At 43.4% G+C, this 21,689-nt stretch overlaps 1 protein-coding gene across 3 annotated transcripts in view; it reads left to right on the plus strand.

Moving 5' to 3' along the window:
• Positions 1-3,635: 3,635 nt before the first annotated feature.
• Positions 3,636-21,689, plus strand: part of LOC138966161 (structural maintenance of chromosomes protein 6-like) — a 51,986-nt gene continuing 33,932 nt past the window's right edge. For all 3 annotated transcript variants that reach the window (XM_070338288.1, XM_070338287.1, XM_070338289.1), the window contains exons 1-8: positions 3,636-3,748; positions 6,485-6,616; positions 7,102-7,219; positions 7,925-8,030; positions 12,664-12,800; positions 14,527-14,669; positions 15,089-15,190; positions 20,488-20,625. In XM_070338288.1, the coding sequence (XP_070194389.1) occupies positions 6,503-6,616; positions 7,102-7,219; positions 7,925-8,030; positions 12,664-12,800; positions 14,527-14,669; positions 15,089-15,190; positions 20,488-20,625 (858 nt within the window). In that variant the 5' untranslated portion in view covers positions 3,636-3,748; positions 6,485-6,502. The remainder of the gene's footprint in view (positions 3,749-6,484; positions 6,617-7,101; positions 7,220-7,924; positions 8,031-12,663; positions 12,801-14,526; positions 14,670-15,088; positions 15,191-20,487; positions 20,626-21,689) is intronic.

The raw sequence follows: 21,689 nt of genomic DNA on the forward strand, positions 1-21,689 counted from the left end.
TGCGTGTGTGTGTGTGTGTGTGTGTGTGTGTGTGTGTGTGTGTGTGTGTGTGTGTGTGTGTCTGTCTGTCTGTCTGTGTGTGTGTCTGTCTGTCTGTGTGTGTGTAGAACGATTCAGACTAAACTACTGGACCGATCTTTATGAAATTTGACATGAGACTTCCTGGGAATGATATTCCAGGACGTTTTATTTTTTATTTTTTTATAAACGTCTTTTATGACGTCATATCCGGCTTTTTTGTACAAGTTGAGGCTGCACTGTCACACCCTCATTTTTCAATCAAATTGATTGAAATTTTGGCCAAGCAATCTTCGACGAAGGCCGGACTTCCGTATTGCATTTCAGTTTGGTGGCTTAAAAATTAATTAATGACTTTGGTCATTAAAAATCTGAAAATTGTAAAAAAATAAATAAATTATAAAACGATCCAAATTTACGTTCATCTTATTCTTCGTCCGTTCCTGATTCCAAAAACATATAAATATGTTATATTTGGATTAAAAACAAGCTCTGAAAATTAAAAATATAAAAATTATGATCAAAATTAAATTTCCGAAATCGTTTTAAAAACTATTTCATCTTATTCCTTGTCGGTTCCTGATTCCAAAAACATATAGATATGATATGTTTGGATTAAAAACACGCTCAGAAAGTTAAAACGAAGAGAGGTACAGTAAAGCGTGTTATGAAGCACAGCGCAACCGTTACCGCGCCAAACAGGCTCGTCACTTTCACTGCCTTTTGCACTAGCGGCGGACTACGTTCAGTTTCATTCTGTGAGTTCCACAGCTTGACTAAATGTAGTAATTTCGCCTTACGCGACTTGTTTTTTCTTGTGGCTGTTTAATCAATTCATAGCAAGCATTGACTGAAATAAACAATTTATATATTCAGCACAACATGCAATTCATTGACTTTTGACCCTAACCTTTTAACACTTCCCAAAATAAATCTTTGGTGGACATTGCATCGACGCTGTTCATTTTGAATGAACATTTTTCTTGTTGTGTTTGCAGGCTGAAAGGGCTGGAAAGTGGAGAACCGCCATAACCAAGGGGGAGAACCAACACTTCTTCTTTCCAGAGTTGTTCTTTTGCCGACAGCTTATGAGTCCTGAACCTTGCGTTACCACTGAAGGCTTACAGACATATCTCAGCAGTTCACAACTAAAACTGAAATTACTCTGTGCCTATTTGTGCGATTAAGAAATGTTTTGTTTTAATAGTCGAATAAGATGAATTTAATGAATGACTTCGGTAAAGCTGCAGACTTCATCATAAGCTACGCCATGCAGGGATGGGCTCAGGTAGAGGGGGGGGGGGGGGGGGCTCAGGTAGGGGGGGGGGGGGAAGGGCGCACGTGCACCCATCTCCAGCTAAAATAAAAATGAGAGAGATAGAGATGTTGTTTTACTTAGGAATTTGGCAAGATGATTACGTGGTAATGTCTAAGCTCAGATGGCACCAGATAGCACCATTTTGCTTGTTCTAAACAAAAACATTTCCGGGGGGGGGGGGGGGGGCATGCCCACGGACCCCAGGCTAGCAGTGCGCCCTCCATTTACACTTTTATATTCTAAGTGCGAACTAACTGACCGAACCCTACCAGGAACGACTGAGGCTGCCATTCATGATTGTACAGTCGAAACTGTCATTGCGACCACCTCTTAATAACAACCTAAAATTGATGTTTCTGCATAATGAAAATGGACATTAAAGTTGTCTTATTATATCTTATCTTATCACCTGGTCAACCCAAAAGGATCCCAGACGAGTTTTGTTTCCTATAAAATTCACCTTTTCATAGCGACCACCTGTCTATAAAGACCGCATCAGGGTAATCTTTTGGGTGGTCTTTATATACAGGTTTGACTGTATACACCTAGCATGTATCACAGTTGTGGTTGTGGCAGTTCCGTTTTAATTGTAGTACACGTTCATCCATAACAGCCCCCCCCCCCCCCCTCGAAGCACAAAGCCAAGACCTCACCCACCCAATATAGTGGTCTAAAGGTGTGTGTGTGCCACGTGGGTGTGTGCCACGTGTGTGTGTCAGTGAGTGTGTGTGTGTGTGTGTGTGTGTGTGTGTCACAGTGTGTGTGTCACAGTGTGTGTGTGCCGTGTGTGTGTGTGTGTGTGTGTTTCAGACACAGTTAAGTTGCGTGCGTGCTTTAAAAACTACACTCGTAGACAGTTCCAGTACACGGCCTTTTGTCATCTTGACTTTTTAGACCTTTGTCGTCATCGAATAATAGTCACCGTTGACATTTTGACTCTCTAACCATTTGGTTTTTCTCTTTTGAAAACAAATATCAGTATGATAAAGAAGGAAGAACTTGAAGACACGAGTTCTCTATCTATGGTGATGAAATATTGTGCTTGTATTTTTAAGTTAATATTACCGTGCTGTATACTGTAGACGATTTTCCAGTCGGCCGGTACTAATTGTTATTGTTTTATTTCTTAAACTTGCCGCAGTGCAAAGGCCTTTTAGAGAATTGCATGTCATTATAACCAGTGCCCCGGTAATGTTTATAAATTAATGATAGCATTCAGTTATTGCTTTCTCGGTGTTACGACTGAGTGTCATTCAAGAATAAATGAAGTTCAAGTTCCAGGCTGTGTGTGTGTTTGTGCCACGACCCGGAGTTGGTGTGCGTGTGTGGCACGGTGTGTGTGTGTGTGTCACCATATCAAATCAGTGGAGCCGAGTCAGTGTGTGTGTGTGTGTGTGTGTGTGTGTGTTTCAGTGACGGTGTCACGGAGTGTCAGTGTCACAGTCAGTGCCGTTAGCTGCGTGTGCGTGCGTGTGTGCCCCCGGCTGGGGGGGGGGGGGGGGGGGGGGGGCGTGTGTCAGTCACATTAGTGGCGCGTGCTCGTGTGTGTGTGTATGTGTGTGTTCCGTGCCACGGTGTGTGTGTGTGTGTGTGTGTCAGTCACGGTGTGCGCATGTGTGTGTGTGTGTGTGACGGCCGTGTGTGTGTGTGTGTGCCAGCTGAGTGTGTGTGTGTGTCAGTGAATGATTGCCAGTCAGTGCCAGTCAGTGTGCACAACGGCATATCAGTGTCTTTTTATGTATGTATCACTGAGTGTGCATGTGTGTCAGTGTGCGTGCCGCGTGTGTCGCCTGTGCCGGTGTCAGTGTAGTGTGTGGGGGGGGGGGGGGGGGGGAGAGACTCAGTCAGTGAGTTTAATCCTGGCATATGATTGTATTCTGGCAAAAGTCTGGCCCGTAGATTTTCCTAAATCTCAATTTTCACTATTGTTTCAACACATTCTGAAAATGTTAGCAAAATATTATTGAATTCGATGTTTGGGGTGAATTGGTGTTTTAAGTCGCCTCCAAACCAGCTGAACGTCATTTTGGGCAATGCAACCGAGGCAAGTTGGTTTGGTTATATTTACTATAAGACGTGACTGCTCTTTGAGTTGCTCACATTTAGCTGTCCTCAAATCGGGTCAAATATCAAATATTGGTCTATATTAACAGTGTCTCAATTATTTAAAGGCGTATGCATTAGTTAATGTGATGTATTCCATGTAGTACGAAATAATGATACGTTATTATAGCGTCCAGTCTCTATTCCAATCCTTGCAATCCCACTTTGTTGCCATCCGAAACTGAGGGAGATAACTCTCAACATATCGTCTGGAACAGGTTTCCGCAGGCGGATGTGGCGCCAAGAAAATCACTGCTGGCAAAACGACAGATTCTTCTAGTTCGCAAATTCGTGTTGCAACGTCTGGGCGTAAGTGCTTGTTTTTTTTGTTTTCTTTGCAACTGCCAGGTGGACTGTACTGTAGCGATATTTTATGAGAAGTTTACTCTGGGTTTGAGAATCTTCCTGGTTTTGCTCCAAAGTTATAATACTGACCCAGAACGGTTAGTGGTTAGCTGTGAAAATAGGGTCTCGCGTGTGAAATATTCGGCGTCTGTAGACTAATAACGTTACCTAAGTTACCTACGTTACAAGTGCCGAAGTAATCACTACTGCTGATTGTGGGCAATAATGGAAAGACAAAGACAAGTTGCTGTAAAACGCCTTTTGGGTCATCTCCAGATTCCTTGAAAGTTACAAAGAGAACAGGAAAGAACTGTTATAAATATTATACAAAGCAGGGCCGGACTAGGCGAAGAGGAGGGGGGGGGTTGCCAGTGGTGGCCCAGGGGGATGTCCCCCCTGGCGGCAGGGGCGGATCAGTTCATTTTATGGGTGTTTTTTTTCAAAAGTATATTGTGAAGATATAGGTGTGAAGGCGCGAAGCGCCGAGCCGACGGCGCGAAGCGCCGAGCCGACGGCGTGAAGCGCCTAGCTTGCTAGGATGCAAAATGGTGCAATCTGGTGCATTCTGAGGATGATCATTACCAGTTTCAGGCAGCAGATTTTGTCACTGATTAATACCCCAAAAATTGAAACTCAATGTAAAATAAAGAAATGCATACTTCATTCAATATTTTTACTTTTTGGCTGGGGGGGGGGGTCCGGAAACCCTAGAACCTCCCCCCTCGTTGTGGGGGTCAGGGGGCGAAGCCCCCTGAAGCTGATGGGTAGGTCATATTCTGAGATAGGAAAATGGTCGCTCCTTGCATGAAACGGCATAAAATAAGCAATAATAAAAAAAAATTAAATAAGTAAGGTACATGTTTAGGCTAGGGGGGGGGGGGTTGGGCAACCCCCATAACCCCCCGGTAGTCCGGCCCTGCAAAGCCAATAAAATTCCCCCTTACAAGTCGTTAAGAAGTAACCAATGAAAAATTAGTCTGAGGTACTGACTTCCGCAATCGCTTTTTGAGAGTGAATACAGGGCTGGCAATAATGTACACTCACATGATATTCAACCATTTTTAGGTCGATACCTACTCCAAGTGTGTTTCAAATTCCGACAATAAACTGCCATGTAGCATCAGTTTTGTGTGTGTGTTTGTTGTTGTCTGTGTTTGTCCCTAGCGTACATGAATCGAAAGTGAAGCCTTCCTTGGCAAAATGGCGTCGAATGACACTCCGAGTGTTGATGCGGTTCAGTGTCTGGTCTTTTATGTACACCCCGAGAATGTAATCTACGTTACAGCAAAGGCCGTGCAGCATCAGATTGTTTTCGTTATTTTGTACTATTATAATCAACTGCTCTGCGTTCCTATCGCAAAGTGGTGTCGAATGGCAAATTCGCTTCGCGGCCGAAAGTTAACGCCGGAGTGTATATAGGGATCAGAATCTTGTATACACTCCAAGTGCGTATAGCCAGTGCAATAAATATAATGTCATATTTTTCTTCACATCTGCTCTAGCTTGTTTTTGGCTCGCGTAAGTGTAGCCTATGCGATCGTAACTTTGTCTGTCTGTGCGTGCGTGTGTATGTCTGTGGTAGAAACTTTAACATTTCGTCATTTGAAGACGTCACATTATGGCGTAAGAGGGTTAGACGTCACGCGAAGGAATTACTGAAAGTCTCGGTCATTGTTATTTTGAGCGGGCCGAGACTAGTTGGCAGTCGTGTCCCTGTAAGTAGGCTACATGCAGACAGACAGATCTAGATCTAGTGTCTCGCTTTCTTGCACAGTGTCACCTATGCTTACTGTGTGTGTGTGTGTATATATGTTTGACGGAGTGATTGAGTTTGTGTTACTGTTTTTCGATTTCTTACGTGAGCCTTGAAGGCTTCGCCTCTTGTTGAAATTTGTACCAATCAATTTTAGCATTTCATTTTCACGCAATTACATTTAGTATTACAGAGACACTATTCAAGGTCATCCACGCTTAGCAATTTATTGAATGATTGATTCAAGCGCAGTACACATCAATGATGCCGCTAGTATTTTTTCAAACCGGTACACAAACTTTTATGATGCAAACTCCAGAAAAAACAGAAGGTGGTCATTGTCTCAGAGTACTGGTTTTGTTGTTTTACCAGCGAAAAAACCCCATTAGTTCTCAAATTCAACTGGTAGGTCATACTGGCAGCCGAATTTTATCCAGGTATTTTCTAATTTCAACCGGTAAAATACTGGCACATTGTATCATTTAATGATTTATCTTAAGTATGTCTTGGTTCAAGTAAAGTAACTCAAGCTCAGGCAGGCATGGCAATATATTTTATTTCTTATTGGCATATATTGTATAATTTGTAGGCAATAGCTGGCGTATATTGGAGGCAATAGCCCCAGCCCCCTATAGGCTCGAACTCAAAAACCGGCACTCGCGGCTCGCTCTCGAAAATGCCTTTTTTCCTAGACGTAGAACTGACAAGTCATTCCCATGATGTTTTTTAAAAATGAAATACAGATGCCATGACAAATGATGGGGTTGCTTCCCTTTAAAAATGTTAGACGGGTAAGCGTTTTCAGAACCTAGCATCTCAGACTGTGTCAAATGATATATGTGATTCGGGTAAATATATTAATCAAATGAAAATTTATTCTTAAAATTTTCCATTTAATTACAAAATTGTTGTTTTAAAGAAACAGACATGATTTGTTTCACTTTTAGACTGAGCAAAAGTGAAAGATGCCGAAGAGAAAGCCAGATAGGTCCTCGGCGGTGGACAGCAGTGCATTGGTGAAGAAGAACAGATTAGAAGATGAGGATGACGAAGAGGAAATGGAAGAGGGGGATATACAGGTTGGTGCTGTCACTGTGAGAAAGAGAGTGTGCTTTAATGTTGTAAGTACGAACCTTGATCCGTTAGCTATCTTTAAAGGTGTTACCTTGAGAGGCTTACACGCCATGAGACTGCCATTTTGGCGGTGAACAGCGCTATGAAAGAATGTTTTATTATTATTATTATTATTACCTTACTGCTGCCATGGAAAATGCGGTTTATTTATAGATATTGAGATTTCTTTATTAAAATTGCCATTGATGTAGATTGATAAATATGCATAGCAACAAAAAACAAACAAACAAAATGGCCATATAAATTTAAAACACCTTGTGGATTGTGTATGCTCTTTTCATGGTTATCATGTGACAGGCAGTTGAAACTTAAAACAGTGTCATTACGTTCAAGCATCATAGACATGTGTCTCTTGTGACTATTGTTATAGTAAAGAAGATTTTTGTAGAGAACAGCTGTGCTATTTCAGTTCTGTTTTTTTTATGTTCAGGTGCAGGAGGCTGAGGTTGGTATTATCGAGAGGATTGTGATGAAGAACTTCATGTGTCATGGGCTGCTAGACGTCAGGCTTGGCCCACATGTCAACTTCATCATAGGACGCAACGGCAGTAAGTGTTGATGTTGCTCGTGTGTTTCCAGTTGTGTATGTAAAGTCATTGAGCCTAGCTTGTGCTCCATGTATTTAATTGATTGTATGCAGCATTGTTATTTGTATTTGTAATTATCTGAATAAAACTGGTTAAACCGAAGTAATTGAGAAATCTGATCACTTTGCCTAGCAAGCACTTGTTATGAATTAAGAATAATAGTATGATGGAGGTCTCTTTTATGACGTTTGGTTTGAAATTGCCATGACTTCAAGAAATAAATTAACATATATTGTGCTATCACTATCAGTATTACAGTAATGGTGGATGCAATGGATTTGGAGCATAGTGTGAACATTCAGAGGACTACTTTATTACCTGAAAAGCTGAATGGGATTGATTATTATTCCTAATACTAGTGAATTTATAAAACTGGCAGATTAGTTTGTGTTACCCCTTGTTGTCTCAAGCCCCTCTGGCTACATAAAAGAGTACATCAAAATACCTGCCTCCTTGTGAAGTTCAACTATAACAGGCCAATTGATCAACTTTAATTGTTATTACGTTTTAACTCAGGTTGTAAATATAAGAGGAGCTCTTAGCAGTACTGATGATCATGAAGTAGCTGCATTGTTGTGAATTACAGTACATGACTTGATAATTACTAACAGGACTGCTACCCAGACATAGTGTGGCAAAACTTGATTATGATATTATTATGCGCAGGTGGCAAGAGTGCAGTGGTGACAGCACTGGTGGTTGGTTTGGGGGGACTGGCTTCTGTCACCAACCGAGGCAGCAAAGTCCGCTCGTTTGTCAAGACGGGAAAACAGTAAGTCTTCAAATATAGCTTTCTTTGGCTATCTCCTGATTTAGCCCCATGGAAGTGACGTCACTGAAAAAATAGTGAACATTTGATATTGATCGGGGCGACGAAGCTCACGTGGGGAGATTGGCCATTCTTCATTTATCAATACTGCATTGAAACTTTGATCCTTGTTGCTATTTTGAAGGCGAAATAAAAAAAAGCCTCTGTAAAGACTGTAAAGTGCTTTGGGGAAAGATCATTCCTTTGCTTCGTGATTACTTGAATAATTTAATTAGTTTATTATTTATTATTATCATTTTACCTAACTGGGTGACAAGAAGGATACAGTTCCTCGCGCCCCCTAATTGGCGTAGAGGCGCGTCCCCCGGGTGGTGGATGGGGGAGCCTTCTCTACTAACTTCTGAGAGAAGGTCGCATCACTCTCGATGCCGTGAACCTAATTAGGATCTTTTTCTTGTTTCTTTATTTCTGCCTCCCCAAAGTCCTTTTACTTTCCTTTTCTCACCCATAAAATTCTTCACTTATTACCCTTGTTAAGTAGTTCTTGTATAGAATATAGTCAATGTTTGTGCTGGAAACTTGCATTCTCCCAGTAAGGTCATATATTGTACTACGTTGCAAGCCCCTGGAGCAATTTTTTGAGTCACTTGAGAAAAAGTGACTCTATGTAATCGGTCAGTGTTAGTCTGTCCGGCCGGCCGGCCGGCCGGCCGTCCGGCCGGCCGTCCGTAGACACCACCTTAACGTTGGACTTTTCTCGGAAACTATCAAAGCGATCGGGCTCATATTTTGTTTAGTCGTGACCTCCAATGACCTCTACACTTTAACGATGGTTTTGTTGACCTTTGACCTTTTTTATTTTTTTATTTTTTATTTTTTTTTATTTTTTATTTATTTATTCTTTTTTTTTGAGTCACTTGAGAAAAAGTGACTCTATGTAATCGGTCAGTGTTAGTCTGTTAGTTGAAATATCATATCTCTGAAACTATTCATCGGATTTGATTCAAACTTTATAGGATTATTCTTTACATCAAATTATTTACATCTGTAGCTTTTTGTCCATCTGATGCCTCATATAATATTCAGAACTGCGAAAGTGACTCGATCGAGCGTTTGCTCTTCTTGTTGATTAGTGCTTTTGTGAACAAGAAACCCTTAACAAGTGGCTCTATCCCATCTCCCCCCTCTCTTCTATCCCATCTCCCCCCTTTCCCTCGTCGCGATATAACCTTCGTGGTTGAAAACGACGTTAAACACCAAATAAAGAAAGAAAGCCCCCACACGGTCTACTCCTTGTCGTGGGGTGGGGGCTTGAGTATCTCGATAACCCGGAGAGCTATGCCAGCCGGAGCAAATGCTCCTGGTAGGGCCACCCATGCTGGACAGGTCAAAGGATAGAGGTCAGACTAAGCTAGACCAGCTCCCCCATGAGTCTAAAATGGTTTGCGTAGGGTCAACACCCCTGCCTAGAAAAAGACTACGTTACAGAAGCATCAACGACAAATATCCAAGACACATGCCTGGAGGAGGAAGGGTCTCCATCAAGGAGATCTATGACGTCCAACAGTGAAAGCCGAAAGGAAGCTGCGAGACCGACCCCCCTTCTGACCACCAGGCGAACAACGAGAATAGCCACCTGGAACGTGCAGACCATGTACCAAGCTGGGAAGACACTGCAGGTAGCAAGAGAGATGAAGAAGTACAAGATCCAAGTACTGGGAATAAGCGAAGCAAGGTGGACAACATCTGGAAGGGTGAGACTCTCATCAGGAGAAGAAGTTTTGTATTCGGGACACCAAGAAGAAGGAGCCCCACACACGTTAGGCGTAGCGCTGATGCTGGCGCCGGAGGCAAAGAGAGCACTCATCGGCTATGAAGCTATCAGCCCCCGCATCATCACAGCAAAGTTTGCCACCAAGAAGAAGAACATCAACCTGAACATCATCCAGTGCTATGCCCCAACAAACGATGAGCCAGACGTGGAAAAGAAGGACAACTACTACCGGCAGTTACAAGCAGTCCTGGACGGGATAAAGGACAGAGATATAACGCTGGTGATGGGAGATTTCAATGCCAAAGTTGGAGGGGACAACGCAGGATACGAGGACATCATGGGGAAACATGGACTGGGGCAGATGAACGACAACGGAGAACGCTTTGCAGAGATGTGTGCCTTGAACCAACTGGTGATAGGAGGAAGCGTCTTCCCCCACAAGCGAATACACAAGGCCACCTGGATTTCACCTGACCACGTCACAGAGAACCAGATTGACCACATCTGCATCAACAAAAAGTTCAGACGATCATGGATGGATGTACGGGTGATGAGGGGAGCAGATGTGTACACAGACCACCAGCTAGTTACCACAACAGTCAGACTGCGATTAAAGAAACACCACAACTCAAACAACGCTAGGGTTAAGTTCAACGTGGGAATGCTAAGAGATGAAGAAGTACGCACAAGATTCCAGATAAGCCTCACCAACAGATTCCAGCCACTTCAAGGGATGATCGAAGAAGATGAGGCAGACATAAAGAGCCAGTGGGAACACTACAGCAAGATGTGGAAGGATACCTGCGAGGAAGTGGTGGGCAAGAAAAAATCGCAGCACAAGGAATGGATTTCTGCAGACACCATTCAGAAAATTGAAGATAGGAAGAAGAAGAAGAAGGCGAGGAACGAGAGCAGAACGAGAGCAGGCAAAGCAAAGGCACAGAAAGAGTACACAGCGGCGGAGAAAGAAGTAAAGAAAGGAATAAAGAAGGACAAGAAAGACTACATAGACAACCTGGCGAAGGAGGCAGAAGAAGCTGCAGGACAGGGAAATCTGAAAGATCTCTACATGACGACCAAGAAGTTAGCAGGAAAATTTCAGCAGACCGACAAACCAGTGAGGGACAAGAATGGGGATCCAATAACAACGACAGACGAACAGATGAAGCGATGGGCGGAACACTTCAAGGAGCTATTGAACAGACCCACCCCTGCAGCACCACCGGACATCAGACCAGCAGAGACAGAACTGCCCATCAACACAGACAAGCCCACAAAGGAGGAAATCAAGAAAGCCATAATGTCACTAAAAAATGGAAAAGCGTCGGGGCCAGATGAGATACCGGCAGAAGCCATCAAAGCAGACATGGAGACATCTATTAGTTTGTTCCACAGTCTGTTTGGCAAGATTTGGGAGGAGGAAGAGGTGCCACCTCAATGGAGAGAAGGCATCATCATCAAGATTCCAAAGAAAGGGGATCTTCGAGACTGTGGAAACTACCGAGGGATCATGCTGCTGTCCGTGCCAGGGAAGGTTCTCAACCGAATCCTTTTGGATAGAATGAAGGAGGCAGTTGACACCAAGCTCAGGGATGAACAGGCGGGTTTCAGGAAGAACAGATCCTGTCCTGACCAGATTGCCAGTTTACGCATCATAGTGGAGCAGTCGCTGGAGTGGAAGTCTCCTCTATACATCAACTTCATTGATTATGAGAAAGCCTTCGACAGCGTGGACAGAGAGTCACTGTGGAAACTCATGCGGCACTACGGCATTCCAGAGAAATTCATCTCCCTCATCCGGGGCACCTACCAGGATACGAAGTGTAGAGTCGCACATGCTGGCCAGCTATCCGACAGTTTTGAGGTGAAAACGGGGGTACGACAAGGATGTATACTGTCACCATTCCTATTTCTTCTGGCTATCGACTGGATCATGAAGACCACAACAGCAGGCAGGAGAAATGGGATACAATGGACACTCTTCGATCAACTGGAAGACCTCGACTTTGCGGATGATCTTGCCCTCCTTTCCCACAACCATGCCCAAATGCAAGACAAGACTACTCACCTGGAGACAATATCAGCCGGTGTAGGACTCAAGATCAACAAGAGGAAAACCGAATTGATTAAGACCAACACCACAGCCGACAATCCGGTGATGATCAATGGGGAGCCCATCAAGGAAGTGGAGTCCTTTGTTTACCTGGGGAGCATCATTGACGGACAAGGAGGCTCGGACAGGGACGTCAAAGCAAGGATTGGGAAAGCACGGGGAGCCTTTGTCATGTTAAAGAAGATCTGGAGTTCCAAGGAGATTAGCCAAAGGACGAAGCTTCGGATCTTCAATTCAAATGTCAAGTCTGTTCTTCTCTATGGGTGTGAGACATGGAGGACAACAGAGACCATGCTGGGAAAGATCCAAATCTTTGTCAACACCTGCTTGAGGCGCATCCTAAACATCAGATGGACGGACAGAATCCGAAATGAAGACCTTTGGCAGAGAGCTGACCAGAAACCAGCGGCGCAGCAAATTCTCCGGAGGAAATGGGGCTGGATAGGGCACACCCTGAGAAAGCCAGCATCTAGTATCACGAGGCAAGCCCTGAAGTGGAATCCACAAGGGAAAAGGAAGAGAGGCCGGCCGCGCAACAGCTGGAGACGAGACACTGAAGCAGAGATCAACAGGCAGGGGAAGACCTGGAGCCAGATCGAAAGGGCAGCCCAGGACCGTGTCGGATGGAGAATTGTCGTCGATGGCCTATGCTCCCCCGGGGGTTCATAATGGCCTAAGTAAGTAAGTAAGTAAAGAAAGAAAGATCTTTGCAGTTGATTTTTAATTTCTATGGTGTGTTTTTGCAACAGAACAGCGGAGGTGGAAATCCATTTGCGGAACAGGGGACTTGACGCCTACAAACACGACCAGTACGGTGACAAGATCATCATTCACCGCAAAATCTCGGCAGATGGGGGAGCAAGATACTCTCTCAAGAGCGAAAGGGGTAAGTGCTTATTTTGATGAAAAGGTTAAACATGCAGTGTTTTTTGTTATGCTTGCAAATGTGCATCACTCTTCACCTTGCTACCTACTTTCACTTTTGCTTTCATATTGCAAATGCATCGGTGAAACATTTCCGCCTCAGGGCGGAAATCCGCCAAATGAAATTGGTTAAATAAGGAATTCCTTATTTTGAAAATCTTTAAAAAAAAAAAATTTTTAAATTCTGCCGGCGATCCGATCCGTATTTCTTCTAACACAGTGACCGGACATCGCTGAGTCTTTGTTTCACTGGGCGTGCAAATTATCGGGCTACAGCTAGGCATTTGTTACATTGTTTAATGTGCAAATTTGTGTGTTTGATATACCAGGATAGGCCTAGTTTTACCCTTAAAAGCCTGATTTTTCGTTTTCTTCCGGGAGGCTTTGCCCCCCTGGGCCCCCTAGCGGGGCGTTGCCCCTGCACCCCACCAGGGCCTGGGCGGCCCCTGGACCCCGGCCTCATTTTCATTATTTTCAATTCTGATCAGTTTCACCCATGCCAATGGTGCAATACGATGGATATCTGTTTCCATTTATGCCTGCTTTCTGCAATGTTTGAGCATTTACAGTTCCGGAAAGCTCAAGTGGTTACTTTGCTACCTTTGTTTGAAATTGACAGGGTTACTTCCCATGTCATGGGAACTGCATGGAAGGAGGCGTAATTCTGTGCAGGACGCAAAGGATGTACCTTTCTGTTTTTTTCCTTTTTATCCCCTTCTTCAAGTATTATAGCTGTCAATCTATCATGGAATGTACAGTGGAACCCCTCTATTAAGGCTGAACACACACACACACCCCCCCCCCCCCCCCCATAGTTTAAGACTTTGTTTTCTCAGATTTTCTGTTCTTAAGGTTGGTAAATTTATCCCCATTTTAAGACTCCCTCCCTTTTAAGGCCAAAAAAAAAAGAAATAGGTATGGTTACGGTAACATAGCCAAAAAAAATAGGGTAGGAAGGTAGGCAATCACTTTTTCTTTTTTTAACTTTTTTTTATAATGTGTACAAATTAAACCTACTTGACATGGAAATAAGTGTGCGACTCGGGCGCTTTCGCTTTCATTGCGTTTTCTGCACTCGTTTTCTTGTTTTTTGTGGTTTTCTTTGTAATAAAAAGTTATAGGGTCAGCCCCTAAAAATAGGGTAGGTCGGGTTACCGTAACCACACCTATTTTTTTTTTTTAGGCCTAATACATGATTTTTTTGTATTTCTGGAGGTCTTAGAATGGGGTGTGGTACTGTAAAATCCACCGAAAATGATGTGACATAAATACAGACTAACAGAGTCCTGGCACCCCCCGCGGGTTAGGGGGAAGAATTTACCCGATGCTCCCCAGCATGTCGTACGAGGCGACCAACGGATTCTGTTTCTCCTTTTACCCTTGTTAAGTGTTTCTTGTATAGAATATAGTCAATGTTTGTAAAGATTTTAGTCAAACAGTATGTAAGAAATGTTAAGTCCTTTGTACTGGAAACTTGCCTTCTCCCAGTAAGGTCATATATTGTACTACGTTGCAAGCCCCTGGAGCAAAGTTTTGAGTAGTGCTTTTGTGAACAAGAAACAATTGACAAGTGGCTCTATCCCATCTCCCCCCTTTCCCCGTCGCGATATAACCTTTGTGGTTGAAAACGACGTTAAACGCCAAATAAAGAAAGAAACTGAGTCCTGACATAATGTTTGCTGTTGCAGGGAAGCTGGTCTCTGACAAGTGGGAGGAGGTGAAGAAAATCAAGGACTTTTTCAACATACAGGTGGAGAACCCGGTGGCCATTCTCAACCAGGACACGTCACGCAACTTTCTGCACAGCAAAAGTCCCCTCGATAAGTACAAGGTCAGTGCTGTCATTATCTAATTAATCTCTATAATTAATGCTTGATCTTCATCAGGGATGTTGGTAGGATTCATTTCTGCTAAAAGTTTTTGTGAAATGTCTTGACCATTTCTAAAAAAAAATTGTAAGGCTGTCCTTTGCGTAAACTACCGTATTTAAAAAAAAAGTGTAGCAGATCTGCTGGAATGATGGCAAAGTGTTTTTAACTTTTTGAAGAAGTTTTGCTGACACCACACACATCCCTGCTTCATTTACTCACATCTTTCCTAATTGCGTTGGGCCCCAAAAATGAACGTTTTGTTTCCCATGACAAATAAAAAAAAGGGTTGTTGGGTCGGTAACTTTTTCTCTTATCTTTACACACAGCATTTTGTCTGTTTGTTTAAGGACTTTGAAACTTTTACCTGTCACTTTTGCAGTTTTTCCTGAAGGCGACGCAACTGGAGCAAATGAAAGACCAGTATGATGAGGCCAATGCCAGTAAAGAGAAGACTATAGCTAGCATCCAGCAGTATGAGAAGGTATCATCGTTGCAGCTCATTTCTTATGGAAATTGAATGAGGATATGTGTGTGCATGCGTGCGCGTGTGTATGTTTTCTTTTTTCATTGTTTCTTTCTGTTTTGAGTTGTTATCTTAAACATCTAGTGCGCTTTCCTCCGCGGGTTAGGGGGAGTCCGATATTGGTTGGGACGAGAAAGAATTTACCCGATGCTACCCAGCATGTCGTAAGAGGCGACTAACGGTTCTGTTTCTCCTTTTACCCTTGTTAAGTGTTTCTTGTATAGAATATAGTCAATTTTTGTAAAGATTTTAGTCAAGCAGTATGTAAGAAATGTTAAGGCCAAACAAAATAGGTCTGTTTACGGTAACCCGACCGACCCTAGTTTTTAGGCCCGACCCTAATCTTTTTTTTGGCATTTGGGAAAAAAAATATAAAAAAATCTTGTTTTTTTGGCAAAATAACGTAAAAATATGGTTTTGGGGGGGGGAGGGGGGAAACCCGACCTACCGACCCTATTTTTTCACCCTATGTTACCGTAAACAGACCTATTTTTTTTTGGCCTAAGTCCTTTGTACTGGAAACTTGCATTCTCCCAGTAAGGTAATATATTGTACAGCAGTCCCTGCAATGTACGGCCCCCGGCGTGAGCGGACACCTGACATGTACGGACACATTTGCTCGGCACGGAGTGTTTTCCTTCTATATTTGCCCCCCCTTAAACGGACACCTGCAAAACGTGGACACGGACACTCATTTTCGGTCCCAACAGCAGGTCATACCTCCAATGTAGGGACAGCCCATCGTCAAATTTTCACCACAACAAAATCGATAACAGAGCAGTCCGGCTCTTGGTGCAAAGATCACAGCCGCAATGGCGTGACGACAGTCACTGGTAACTTGAGTGCACCTGTACCCATCAGGAGGGGGGGGTAGTTTTGGTCAGGAGTGGAGTACATGCGAAGATGCCAACATGAAACTGCACTGTGCTCTTTATTCTTGTCTGTTGGACGTAAACAACAGAAACCACAGTCGATGAAGGTCCTGAGCGAAAGAGAGTGAAAAACCGGCCACAGTTCTCAGCATCGTGTGTCTGTGTGTAACCTCTTTCATTGACAAGATACTCTTGTTTCCCCTCAGCCTTGACCAGTGAGTCGGTTGCCTAATCTGTGAACCCTTCAGTTGTCTTGCTGTGTCAAAAGTTACGACACAGTCAACTGGTTTTGCTCTGAGTGAACAGTTGGAGCTGACCTCTCTGGCCACAGCCCAACAGTACATGGCTGGAGGGAGTGAGAGAGAGAGGGGGCGGGGGGGGGGGGGGAGGGGTAGCTGGCTAAACTCTGTGGGGTGTCCGGTGTCACTGCATGTCAGCAGGAAGAGCATTGGAGAGAAATAGAGAGGTGTACTCTTCCACACAATTTCCAAGCATCAGTTGTCACGGCTTGGGGTAGGCATTAGTGAGGGAGAGTGGGAGCTGTGTTATGTACAGTGTATTTCCGACTGAAGAGTGAAAAGTCACTGCCATGCCACATGATCGGCATGCAGTCAATAAAGCCAGACAAGATGAAAATAAATTACATGATTATGACATGCAGCTCTATCTGCTGCTATTTATTCAAACTGGGTTTCAAGCTTATTCTTGCAAAGCATCTGCACACTCTCCTCTGTGCTGTGTTTGTGTGGCTGCTTTCGTATGTCAGTGCATGGTGAGTGTGTTCACTGCCTTGAGGATTTATGTTATCTCTTCTTTTCAACACTTTTCATACAAATCATTTTTACAGAACGTTTAAAGAAGTATTAGGAGTTTATTGTTTAGTAGCCACAAGAAGTGATTAGCATAGACTCAATCCTGTTGTTTGTGTGTCTCTGTGTGAGTGTATGGGGGAGGGGGTGGTGTAGTCACCCCTCCCGTGACCGGACACCTGCAATGTACGGACAGTTTTGCTATGGCCCAAGGGTGTCCGTTCATGAGAGGGACTGCTGTACTACGTTGCAAGCCCCGGGAGCAATTTTTTTATTAGTGCTTTTGTGAACAAGAAACAATTAACAAGTGGCTCTATCCCATCTCCCCCCTTTCCTTTATCCCATCTTCCCCCTTTCCCCGTTGCGATATAACCTTGAATGGTTGAAAACGACGTTAAACACCAAATAAAGAAAGAAAGATCTAGTGCGCTTACTTCCCTTTGTTTCTCAGATGTCATTGAAGTTGAACTTCTTCGAATGGCAACTGGTAGGTTACGAGTGGGTGCAGTTTTTAAGAACAGTATGCAGCATTGACGGACTATCTGGTGCAGGTCCATGTCTGTTGCAGCCCAAGTATACACACACAAAAGAATTGTGTATAACTTATTGTGTATGTGTTGTCTGTGCATGGTCCATATAACACACACCAAATGTTATCCATTGTTATACCTCAGCGGTTTTGCTGTTCTTAAATTTCTACAGACCTGTTTACCAGTACGATTTGGGCGTATTTTGTACGCCAAATTTTTATCAGTACGCATAATACGCGACACACGCACAAAATACGCATAAGAAAAAGTCTAGAATACGTTTTCCGGTGTTGGTGTGCTGATTACGGGATGGTACAACTGATACCGGTTTCGGTCTAAGGGAGATAACCATGACAGCGAATCTTCAGCTGTGGAAACCTCGTTCAGTTGTTGGCACGTGCGATCGTCTGGACAATCGTGGGCCAGTGCTGATTACGGGATGGTACAACTGATACCGGTTTCGGTCTAAGGGAGATAACCATGACAGCGAATCTTCAACTGTAGAAACCTCGTTCAGTTGTTGGCACGTGCGATCGTCTGGACAATCGTGGCAAAATGAAGCGGAAAAATGTGCCAGTTTCGGATGACTGTACCAAGTCTAAACAGCAGAAACGGCAGATTTTCTTGGAGAAATACAAGAAAGAGCCAGGAATTGTAGAGTCTTCTTTGGGAAAAAGTCATGCACACTGCAAGTATTGTAAATCGGATTTCTCCGTTGCCCACTGATGCCGGGAAATATGACATCGAACGACACTGCAGTTCCAAAACTCACATGGACAATGTTGCTGCAAAGAAATCCGCTGACAGCTGCCAAGGAATTATGAAGTTCATTCCCGCAAAGCAAATCCTGCCAGAAGAAAAGCCTGTAGTCCGTGCTGAAGCAATGTTTTCAGAGATGATTGTAAAAATGAACTTGCCACTGTCAACCACTTTTGTGAGAGTAACACAAGTATGAAGACAACAAGATTAACTTTTGAGCAAAGCCAAAGGGGAGAAGACTGAACAGATGCAGCTGTCAGTGGCAAGTTCATCTTTTCATTATCAATCTGTTTGGAAGACACTGGTTATAATGCTACAAACTGACAGGTAAATTATACAAGGAAGGAGTTAAATTCTGAAGGTGTTCACAAGACATGCAATTCTTACACAAACACGTTTGCACCCACGCGTACATTTTCCCTAGCGCATATATGGCTTTGCTTGCAAAGTACACCAACTTTTTGAAAAATACACTCAACTTTTTTAGAAAGTACTCTTGCCTCGGGTTTAGGGTAAACAGGTCTGTTTCTATGTAGCGACAAAATGATGTCTAAAATTTCGTCAGTTATGTCACGGAAAAAATTACTGAAATAAATTAAAAGTAATTAAAACAAATAATGCGTACAGTAGAACCCCTCACAACGACCCCCCTCTCTAAGGACTACCCCGCCACAACGACCCTTTTTTTTTTAACCGATGTGTTTCCTTATATAGTTGTCACCAGTGTAGCGACCACCCCGCTCTAACGTCTAAGGACCGACCTAACAGCTTGTGTAACGACTTTGTCAGACAAAGCCAAGACTCAGTCAGCGTAACGCATCACTGACAAACCGGTTATAACCAGTTATAACCGTCTTGCGTAAGCAAAGGCACTAATTAACCGCTGAGAGGTGTGATGGTTGGGTGGGCTGAGTAAACATCACAAACCAATCATCGAGAAAACAAACTCACGTGACCAACACACACCGTTCAATTCAGTCAGAATAGACAGTCTTTGGACAGAAGAGCAGTGGAGATCGACATGGCGTCTACAAAGAAAAAAAAATATTTAACTCTCGAGAATCGAGTGAATGTTGTGAACAGACACAAAAAGGGAGAAACTGCCATCGCGATTGCAAAAAGTCTTGATGTTGGAAAATCGCAAATTCAAAGAATTATCCAACTCCAAGAAAACATTCTGAAAAAGGTGGGGAAGTGGTGACAAGGCAGTGAACGCACTCACCATGCACTGACATCATACAAAAGCAGCCACACAAACACAGCACAGAGGCAGAGGCAGGTGTGCAGATGCTTTGTGAGAATAAGCGTTGAAAACCAGTTTGAATAAAAAACCAGCAGATAGAGCCGCATGTCATAATCATTCTTCTTGTCTGGCTTTATTGACTGCATGCCGATCTTGTGGCAGTGACTTTTCACTCTTCAGTCGGACTGTACACAAACCGCTCTCACTCTCCCTCACTGACTACCCTAAGCGCTGACAACTGATGTTTGGAAGAGTACACCTCTCTATTTCTCTCCAATGCTCTTCCTGCTGACTTCAGTGACACCGGACACCCCACTGAGTTTAGCCAGCTACCCCCCCCCCCCCTCTCTCTCTCTCTCTCCCCCCAGCCATGTACTGTTTGGTGCTGTGGCCAGAGAGGTGTCACCGGCTAATTGAGGCCAGCTGCACTGTTCACTCAGAGCAAAACTAGTTGACTGTGTCTAACTTTTGACAAAGCAACACAACTGAAGGGTTCACAGATTAGGTAACCGACTCACTGGTCAAGGCTGCAGGGAAACAAGAGTATCTTTTCAATGAAAGAGGTTACACACAGATACGCGATGCTGAGAACGGTGGCCGATTTTTCACTCTCTTTCTCGGAGGGCCTTCATCATTGCAGGGACTGCTGTAAAGAAATGCTTGCTCAGAAACTAACTCTTTTTGCATTGAAACATGCACCAGAACTGGTGGACACCATCGACAATGTCAAACATGAAATCGAAGCAGTTTGCTTGAGGAAACGGTCGTCAGCAACTCAAACTTCTCTGTTTTCTTTTTTTAAGAAAATCTGAGGTGACTTTCTTTGTGGCCCCGCCCCCTCCCTCTGTAAGGACCCCCCTCCATAAGGACCGATTTTTGTCAACATTTTCAAGGTCGCTAGAGAGGGGTTCTACTGTACTTGGAGCTTTTTGAGAAACAGCAATAATTATAGATGGAGTGCTATACAAAATGAAGTATTAAAAAAAAACTATGGGATTTTTGTGTGTGTAAAATAACGCAATGACTTTTCTCTTTCGACCAGACATTGCCTGCGCTGAGGGATGAAGTGAGTCGGTGGGAAGAAAAGTTCAAGAACCTGGGCACGATCTCTGACCTCAAAGCAAAGGTCAAGTTGCTCAAGCATGAAATGGCCTGGGCGTTCGTCGTTGAAAAGGAAAAGGTGCCATCTTTTCATTCACTTTTACTTTACAGTAGTATGTACATGTATGTATTTTTCAGTCGCTGACTATATTTCTGATTTTATTTCTTACCTAAAAGTCAGGTTGGTGTCTGTTGCAAATCAATATCGATAGTTTGTTTTTGTTACTATGAGGGCGAAAAGGTTTCAATGTGATGACTTGCAGTAACATTGCTTTATTTGATGCTTATAATGTTACTAGGTACAGGAGAGACGAATAAAGAATACAGGTTACAGACCTGGGAACCCATACGATTTCGCCGTATTTTGTACGCATAATTGTCGAGAGTACGGTCAGTGGGAAAAAAATACGACGAGAAAAATTCCTAGACAACTTTTCTTCACACGCCCATCCCGAAGCTGATCCAGTATTTTGTTACATGATTACAGTTTTTGAGTCACTTGAGAAAAAGTGACTCTATGTAATCGGTCAGTGTTAGTCTGTCCGGCTGGCCGGCCGTCCGGCCGGCCGTCCGTAGACACCACCTTAACGTTGGACTTTTCTCGGAAACTATCAAAGCGATCGGGCTCATATTTTGTTTAGTCGTGACCTCCAATGACCTCTACACTTTAACGATGGTTTCGTTGACCTTTGACCTTTTTCAAGGTCACAGGTCAGCGTCAAAGGAAAAATTAGACATTTTATATCTTTGACAAAGTTCATCGGATGTGATTGAAACTTTGTAGGATTATTCTTTACATCAAAGTATTTACATCTGTAGCCTTTTACGAACGTTATCAGAAAAACAAGGGAGATAACTAGCCTTTTCTGTTCGGCAACACACAACTTAACGTTGGGCTTTTCTCGGAAACTATAAAAGTGACCGGGCTCAAATTTTATGTGAACGTGACTCATTGTGTTGTGAATAGCAATTTCTTCCTGTCCATCTGATGCCTCATATAATATTCAGAACTGCGAAAGTGACTCGATCGAGCGTTTGCTCTTCTTGTTGTCAGTAAACATTGTCATTGAAAAAAACATTTGTTTTAAATGTATAGGTAAACTTAATTAACGGTGTGACGGACGCGCATGAGGCATGTTTTAA

The sequence above is a fragment of the Littorina saxatilis genome, linkage group LG5, assembly GCF_037325665.1.
Source record: "Littorina saxatilis isolate snail1 linkage group LG5, US_GU_Lsax_2.0, whole genome shotgun sequence".
Lineage (NCBI taxonomy): Eukaryota > Metazoa > Mollusca > Gastropoda > Littorinimorpha > Littorinidae > Littorina > Littorina saxatilis.